Raw genomic sequence first — 9,208 nt, forward strand, 5'->3', positions numbered from 1 at the left:
CCTAGTGGGGTGGGGGGTTAAATTCATATTTAGGCAAGTTTTGTCATTAAGGTACAATAGTGACTTGATTTAAATGAATTAAACATTATCCAAGTAAAAAGCTGCTTTAAGAATCTTCTAGACCTTAAGTGGGACTTATTGTATCTATCAGCACATTTATTTCAGTCAGTATCACTCTGTTCTCTCCTGGTAAAAAGACTAGTGCTAGTTTCTGCTCACCTCTGCTCTGGAGTTTATTACCTGTCGTTGTGTTCTATGGATTCACAAATAAGCTGAAGCGCTGACTCGTCGATGGACCAATCACAGTCGCCCGTCTAAGTTTAGACACCGCCCACTGATGTCAACGCCTAGCTGAGGCTAATTGATGAAGTGAGGCAGCCCTGCGCCACAGTGAGAAACTCTGAGAGGAGAGAAGGGAGACGAGGAGACCCTGAGGTGAGTCTAACAGGTAAAAGAGAAACAGATACAGAACACTCTCTTAACACCTGTCTAAAAAATACATGGGACTTAACTCTGCCTTGCTCTAACCTGTAAAGTGCTACTGTTCTTTGAAAGAATTCACTGCTGTTTCTCTCAAAGCCTTAACGTATTCTCTGATACATTCTGCCCCAATAGTGACACTGTCTTTGATTAAAATGCAGCTTGTAAATGAAATGGTACAACTTTAACAGCTTCCGAGATTTACTGGGGAGTTTGTTTGTTTTTTTTTTTTTGAGGTAAAACACGAGTGTAGACGAATTATATCACTGTTTTGTTACTATAATCTTAAAAGCTGTTACGGTTGATGAGTTTATTCGTTAATCCTTTATGGGGTTAACATGGGCTGCATGAGGAAAGCACCAAACTGTGCAGAGAATAAGGGCAACAAGTGCAGGAGTGGACGAAGCCTGGCTGTGTTTCGAAAAGCAATCTCGGCTCATGTGCCCTAGGTAGGCGGCCTCTGTAGTGCGCCTATTTGAACGCGCCCACTTCTCTCTAGTTGTGGAGGCGCCTGTGTGAAGAGAAGCTATTGTTTAACTCTTTCTAGTTGAAGGAGCGTTCAACCGCAGTTTCACATTTTACACTGAATTTACGTTTAATTTAATTACAATAACTAAAGTTATTTAGTTATTTAGTAACTACAGTAACTAAATAATACTGCACGGTTTCTATGTTTTGTGTAATGGAACAATGCATGTTCATTTACAGTGTTCCTAGTGTCATGTGGTCTACTGGGGGTCCTGAACAAAGAAATCATTATTTGTATGATGCTGGTGTTTTTGTCATTGTACTCAATGTATACTCCCTGCAATAAATGTTGTATTACTCCTTAATGCTCCTCCAGGTTGATATAGTCCTTATCTCTAAACTTCATAAAAGTTTGTGTTTATGCATTTGCATATCCCTTGAAAACTATTTACCATCCACATATCAGATGTACTCCTATTGGTCCATTCCTACAAAAAGTATCATTTTTCTAGCTGATAAGAGCTATAAGAGCTTTGTAAGTATTGCTGGGGATTAATATATGCTGTTGTTGTCATTTAGGAAAAGCAAGGTTTTTGGAAATTGCAGGCCAGTGATTAACTTTGTAATTTCAAGGTTTTCTTGGTTTGTTAAGGCCTTTGGGGTTGATTCACCGAACTCTGTGTTTCTGAGGGTGTTGCAGAGGTGTGGATTCACTTAAGATTCTGGATTTGTCTTTGTGTATTATCTCTCTACCTGACAAAAGAGCTTAGTGTCTGCCAGATTTGTGTCCCTCCTAAAGAACTTGATCCAGATCTGGTGGGTGTGTCCAGTTTCAGTATTGTTTTTTTTTTCACTTTGATCACAAGGAGGTACATGCAGATAACCGTGCTGAAACTCTGAAATGGTGCAGTGTTAAATTGCAACAGAAAAAGCATATGATTTTACCCATGAATCTGTTATACGCTCCTACCTAAAAGGATGCTTAACATTCTGCTCCTTCCTCTACAACTAATAAGGTCATCTGCCATATCTTCAGGATTTTATTCCCTCCAGTGTGTCAGAAACAACATGTAGTGGAGTAACATATGCAGCTCTGCTTGACCTTTTGTTTTTTGCTTTGACATTAGTTCTGCATCTATAATGCTCCAAAACCACAGTCACAGATGTTCAGTCTCGCTCCTTCACCTGCAGCTATTAGTTATGTCTAGGCTTGGAATGAGAACCTGTCTTCAGGAACTCAAATAACAGCCCAATTTTGTACATTGTGTACTCTCACTGGGACACTGGGTTTTGCTGTATTTTTCCTTTGCATGTATATTGTACGAGTCCTGGACACTAATCCTGACGTTATATAATGGAAAATTAAGTTTTAGATTATAAGATTATTTAGATTAGATTAACTGATTATAACCTCCTTCGTAGTCTGATCATTTTTGCATATATTTCAATTAAACAAATATTCCCCTTAAGTTTTAAAATGTTTAATCGTCTACTCCAGAGAGTTAGAGCCAACTGACGGCACAGCCAACTGACTGCTGGTCATTGTGACCCAACATTCAGCCCTTTCTTTGTCTTGAAACCTACTGAGAAGAATGGAGAGTGGTAGGATCGCTGGGTTTTTATTTGTTTACAATGCCATCTTTCATCGTGTCCACAATAAGAAAGATGGTTACTCCCATTCCTTTCTCAGTACAATCTCACGACTGACTTCTTTTATTGCTGTTTATGAATTGTTCTGCGTTGATTGAACAGAAGAAAAGTATTTCTTTAGTTTGTTAATAAAAGCATTAGGAATATGGCTTATGGTTTACATTTAATTTAACTTTAGTAGTCTAGGTTTCTGTTCAGTTTTCCATTCATTCATTTTAATTTAACTCTTACAGTCAGTAAACCTCCCCCCATTTCCAGCACTAATCACTCATTTCTGGTTTATGCTACAGCCATGCCCACTTTTGGTGTGTAATTTAAAGGAAACGGCAGAGAAAGCTGTCTTTCTGGCTTGTTATGTCACTGAAGCCTCTTACAATGTTAAGAATCCTTCATACACTCTCAGTGTATCCTTTGTGTCCTTCACTTACCCATAATGCACGATGCACGTTTGTCATAGAGAAAGACTAGAACACTATAAACTTTGAGAAAATCAAAGTCTGCTAATTAGAGTTTGTCTTAAAATATATTTTCATGATTTAATTTAAAAAGACATTGCAACCCAGCATTATTAGAATGTCCATTTGGAGCGAAATATCAGCTCCTCAGGAGGAGGCTTTGCAGGATTGTCCTACTGTGGACCTGAACATGTGAAGCTTCAGTCTAGGGTTTACGAACCATCTCTCATCACTGAAGTGGCATCTGTGCTGGTGTTAAATGGTATCCAGCCCTAGTTTTCACAGTAACATTACATACTGCTCAAAATCTCACTCAAGTCAAAAGCTTTTGTCTTTTATCTGTTGGATGTATCAGATGTTTTTTTTTTTTTGCTTGATTAACTCTTGAATCTTATTCTGTCCCTGTTCTCTATTGTATCCAGGCTCCAGATTAAGGCAGAGATGGCTCTTGTTGATCTAACCTCCAGCATTATGCAGCTATATGATAGATTCCTGCAGGTGGAAGGTAACATTAATTTACAATTACAATAAGTGTCAGATATGAAAATGACGTGATTTGGTTGTTAAAATATTAGTGAATGTTTGTCAGTCTAACAGTAATGGAGAAAATCACTCTAAGGATGAGGTGATCACATCCTGTTCCAGTGTCATTACAAGCAAGCCAGGTGGATGTGACTGGAATCATGTTATAATGCGATTCCCAGTAATCATACAACATTTGGGACCAACTATAAAGAAATGTTTTAGCCAAAAAAGCTGCAAAGTTGAACATGACAAAGCAGTTACAGAATATGAATGAATCAATGATATAGCCATAGCTATTGCAGAGATGAAACAATCTTAAAGGCAGTTAACTAAGTTCATGTGCTTCGTCGCTCAGAGTCAGCCTAGATGAATCAAATTATCGACTCTTTTGTAGTTGACTCCTCAATTGTAGATTTGGGCATTCACTGCTGACTGAAGAATGAAGGGATTATAAACAACCGTTACCTTTAAGCTACACCATCCATTTAGCTAAAACGTTTCCAAATTATGGATGTATAGCATGTCTTGACTACATTTTGAGAAATTGGAAAATTACTTTAAATTTAAACTCTAAAATGATTCCTTAATGTAATGGTATTGTATTAAGATGATAATTACGTATTGATAAGAGTACTTTCAACAACCAACTTCCAGTGACAATGGCACACAAAATGCTCAATATAAAAGGTAATTCATATGATATTGTCATTCTTCAGATCCCAGGACAAAAGACTGGCTGCTCATGTCCTCCATGCTGCCTCAGAACATAATACTCGGCTTCTATATCTACTTTGTGATGTCGTTGGGCCCCAAGCTCATGGAGAACAGGAAACCATTTGATCTGAAAAGAGTCCTTATAGTCTACAACTTTAGCGTGGTGATCCTCTCTATCTACATGATTCATGAGGTAAGTGATCCACAGGTCACGTTCTGATTGGTTATTGCCAGCGAAGCAAATTGTAAAACTGAGCACCATGAACTGACACGGGGAATACGTTTCCTTGTGATCGTTTAAAAGAAGCTGAGTGTAGTACTTGTGTGTACATCATGAAACGTGTTACACTGGATTCCTTTTTGTTGCCTGTCAGGTCGTGATAATCTGGTTTGGCAGAGATCACACCTAAAGATCTTTTATAGTTGATTGCACCACACCTGATGTTTTGGTTTTGATGGAAGAGCTTGTATCCAGTAGATTTGGGGGATTCATGGTATAATTTGTGTCTTATTTTTAATTCATTTTGACCTCGTCTTAAGAATCCCAGTGGTTATATTCACACTGTATGTCTGCAGGCTATGACATATGTCCAGAGGCATGAGGAACAAGTGTTAACAAAGTATTCCCTTCTCGTCATTCATTAGACTAAGGTTTTACAGTCAAAGTATATGTTGTTCTGTCTCATTTTTGTTAATCTATTTTAAGCTTACTGCACTTGTTTTCCACAGTGACAGCTCCAGTCCTGTTATTAAAATGTCAGAACGTAAATCTAGTGTGTCAGTTTGAGACAAATACTTGTAGACAAACGAAAGCAGAAGACGTTTATTGAGATATGTTATAGGGCTGCAGTAAATACTATTGGTTTATTTGAGTTGTATCACTCAACATTGGGGAAATACTAAATACTGACAGCGAGGAAGCATGATTGTAAATCAGCCACTTTGCCAGCCTAGGCAGTAAGTCAGAATACAAAACTGTCAATCACAGTTACCTTTACTTTTCTTGTGAAGCCTACAGTTTTGATATACATACTAACACATCAAGATTTAAACAATAAATTGGTTGGATTATGAAGGCTTCTAAGGGTGTAGTTTGGAAACAACAATGTTTTGCTTTCTCACCTCACTTATATTAATCTTGAACATAAACAATGCTGTTATTGTAATCATTTGTATTGTGTTGTAGCATTCTAATGTATCCTTTTCTCTGAATATTACAAAGCTTTTCAAGAAAGAAACCACAGATGTGGTGATGAGAGTTCTCCTCACTGGGGGTTTCCAGCTCTCTATTATAAAAACCTTGTGTGCTGTGTATAAGGGGCTGTTGTCTCTGTGTGTGCAGTTTGTGATGTCTGGCTGGGGCACGGGCTACACTTTCGGCTGTGACCTGGTTGATTACTCTCGCGCTCCACAGGCTATGAGGGTAAGTGAGAAGGAGAGGAATGCTACTCATCCTGCTGTGGGTGAACGGAAAGACTTTATCATTCTCTTTTATTATCAATACAGTTCATCGGTATGACTGTGGGTGTGTGTATGGTGTGATGTTTGTCTGGCAGTTCGCCATCCCTAAAGCTAGATATCCATCACAGAGTGACAGTGTAGCACATCACATAGTTCACGTAGTGCAACGTTCTCACCTGATGTGACTGTATTTTGTCCCAGTGAATTAAGCATTACATTGACATCCTCTTTGTTTTATGACAAGATTAATATACTGAGTAAATGAGTGCCAGTGCAAATGTGTAACATTCACACTTTATTCTTGTTTACTAGATGGCAGGCACCTGCTGGCTGTTCTACTTTTCCAAGTTCATAGAATTGCTGGACACGGTATGTGACAAGCATAGAACAGTGGCATGTAGTGGCTAGAAATGTTTCTGTTAACTGTTCACTCAGTTATCAATTGTTTGGTCGTTTGTTTCTTTTGGGATAGGTGTTTTTTGTCCTGAGGAAAAAGAATAACCAAATCAGCTTCCTGCATGTCTTCCATCACTCCGTAATGCCATTTACCTGGTGGTTTGGTGTCAAGGTTTCTCCAGGTATAACATCCTTTATCAAAACATTTAATGCAGATATGCAAATATGTCATTTTATATTATGTGCATTTTTGTAAACAAGTCAAATGTATTACTTTAAGAAATAAATTATTAATACTTCATCCTTTATGCATTTTCAGCGCATCAAATTATAGTTCATTTTAGGCTTTTATTCATTCATTCATTCATTATCTGTAACCACTTATCCAGTTCAGGGTCGCGGTGGGTCCAGAGCCTACATGGAATCACTGGCCGCAAGGCGGGAATACACCCTGGAGGGGGCACCAGTCCTTCACAGGGCAATACAGACACACACACACACACGGACACTTTTGAGTCGCCAATCCACCTACCAACGTGTGTTTTTGGACTGTGGGAGGAAACCGGAGGAAACCCACGCAGACACAGGGAGAACACACCAACTCCTCACACACAGTCACCCGGAGCGGGAATCGAACCCACAACCTCCAGGTCCCTGGAGCTGTGTGACTGCGACACCTACCTGCTGCACAACAACAAAATGTTGGTATCTCAGTAAACTGCAGGTGCCCACACGTTGGTTGATTCCAGTTTTTCCATTGGGCACAGCATAGTTCTACCAACACTGCAAATATTAAAATGCACATATCTATTTTGATACATATTATTATAGCTGTTTTGGACGTTTTATTTGACAGTAACCCATTTAACATGGGTCAAGTCGTCTTAGTTCAGAAGGAGAGTTAGAGAAAAGAGAGGTCTTATCATAGTCAAAAATATCTGATTTTATTTCAGGTGGCCTGGGAACATTCCATGCCGTTGTGAACTGTTTTGTCCATGTCGTCATGTACACCTATTATGGCCTTTCTGCTCTGGGTCCTTCCTTTGAGAAGTATCTGTGGTGGAAGAAGCACTTAACATCTATACAGCTAGTACGTATTCAGTAATGTTTAAGCTCGGACTGTTCAGACTGAATGGTTTCGTTAAGTACAGTGATACTTTATTGCATGCCCTTTATATTGATTTTCTTTTTCTGTTTCTCCTCAGCTGCAGTTCGTGATCATCACTCTCCACATTAGCCAGTATTTCTTTTTGAAGGATTGCCCCTACCCTTATCCCATCTTTATGTACATCATTGTTGTATATGGGGTAACCTTCTTCTTTCTCTTCCTCAACTTCTGGTATCATGCATACATCAAAGGCAAAAGGCTGCCCAAAGGTCTTCAGTTTACAAGAAAAGCACAGAACTACAACAACAACAATGGAGTGCACCACAGTAAACGGGACTAAATGGCCTTTTCCAGAGACATTTTTGAAACTGCAATCTTTCTTACACAAAGTTCTCCCCGGTTCTGCTGTTTACTGGCATGCTGTGCACTGACTTTTATATTACAGATATTTATATTTACTTTTCAAATTTCATAGGTCCAAAACAAACTTGCGTTACATAGTACTGTCAGTTTTGGTTAGACGTAGACAGCTGGTGCAATGCTGAGAACAAAGATAATATCAAATGTGATCTGTATCATACATGTGGAGGAAGGAATCTAGTTTGACTGCCTGTCTGAATGTAGTCAAAAAAGATAATTGAAGGAAACTCTGATTTTCAGGTAATTTAAATTATGAGCTGACATCTGTAATGATGATAAAGCTCTATTAATATAAATATATATATTGTACACTGGCCCAGTGTTCATTTAATCTACTTGAAAGATGTGAGGGGATAGACTCTTCCTCTAAATCTATAATCAGCTCGACGTATTCCACCAAACTTGTGGAACTCTGGAGCTTCAGCTTTAACTGCAGACTCCGACTCTCTTCCTCTCTTTTTTTTTTTCTTAATATTTTAAACTTATCTAAATACTTTAAATGTTTGTTTAGTTGGTTGTGCTTTTGATTAATTTACCACATTACAAAACATTTGCCTGTTGAATTAACTAGTACATTCTCAGGTTCCCCAGTAATACAGTGCCTTATATATGTTCTCTCCTGCATTCCTTGGCCTTTCTTTTAACGTTAGGAGACAGGGTGATATCACAAATAGGGTCTCTGCTGCCTTTAAATAGTGCAATGTTCCTGCTATATTATATTATGTTCCTCTTTCTTCAGTACATAACATTTATCTTAGAGAAGGGAGAAGCAGAGACTTGTATGAATGTCCTTGTAAGAGCCAGTGCACTTTTCTTGACTGCACGTTTTATACTGACAAGCTTTCAGAATAAGTGCTGATCTAGGATCAACTGTTTTCTGACCGTATGATCAGTTGCATGTGGATATGAAGGAGAAATAATGATCCAGAATCAAGACCCATATTCTGATTGGCTTGATGTATTCTAACATAGGTCTAGACTTAACTGCACTATTGGCGAATGTGGACATGAAAATGTTTTAAATGGTACATATTTCAGCATGTCACCTAATGTAGGAGAGAAAAATGTAGATGTAAATTCTTTGGTGATTACGCATATCCTTGACTTTCTTGTTCAAGGCAGAAAACTACATTTTTTATATGTGGAAACATTTTATAAGTTAATTGAACAACTGTTTTGAATGTGTATTTATATAAAAATAAATAAATGCTGTGTTCACTGCTAAAGGGCGATTGTGTTTGAGTTGTTTTTATGATCTCTGTAATAATTCATTTACAAAGAACATTTAGATGAACCTTTCGTTCCATCATATAATCTGAAGTTGTTCATGTTAAAAGTATTTTTTGGGCTTGGAGTATAAGTATATATGTATAATCCTGATCTTCATGTTTATCAAGCATTTAGAAAATTAAGTTTTCTAAATATATATTTATATTGAGTATTAAGAATACATTTTAAAAGTTTAAAATTATTAAAAATGATTTATATACTGTACAAGTGGTCCAATGGTGGACCAGCAGTGGTTTACAGT

At 37.9% G+C, this 9,208-nt stretch overlaps 1 protein-coding gene across 2 annotated transcripts; it reads left to right on the forward strand.

Moving 5' to 3' along the window:
- Nucleotides 1-363: 363 nt before the first annotated feature.
- On the forward strand, nt 364-8,901 carry elovl7a (ELOVL fatty acid elongase 7a). Of its 2 annotated transcripts, none has more exons than XM_066643929.1 (8): nt 364-435; nt 3,476-3,558; nt 4,295-4,485; nt 5,635-5,715; nt 6,066-6,122; nt 6,226-6,331; nt 7,103-7,239; nt 7,355-8,901. In XM_066643929.1, exons 2-8 carry the CDS (start codon nt 3,495-3,497, stop codon nt 7,595-7,597), a joined length of 879 nt encoding a protein of 292 aa, XP_066500026.1. In that variant the 5' UTR covers nt 364-435; nt 3,476-3,494; the 3' UTR covers nt 7,598-8,901. The 2 variants fall into 2 exon arrangements, with proteins under 2 accessions (XP_066500026.1, XP_066500025.1); XM_066643928.1 differs by having other exon boundaries at nt 376-448.
- The last annotated feature ends 307 nt before the right edge of the window (nt 8,902-9,208 follow it).

This window comes from Hoplias malabaricus, chromosome 14 (genome assembly GCF_029633855.1).
Source record: "Hoplias malabaricus isolate fHopMal1 chromosome 14, fHopMal1.hap1, whole genome shotgun sequence".
NCBI lineage: Eukaryota > Metazoa > Chordata > Actinopteri > Characiformes > Erythrinidae > Hoplias > Hoplias malabaricus.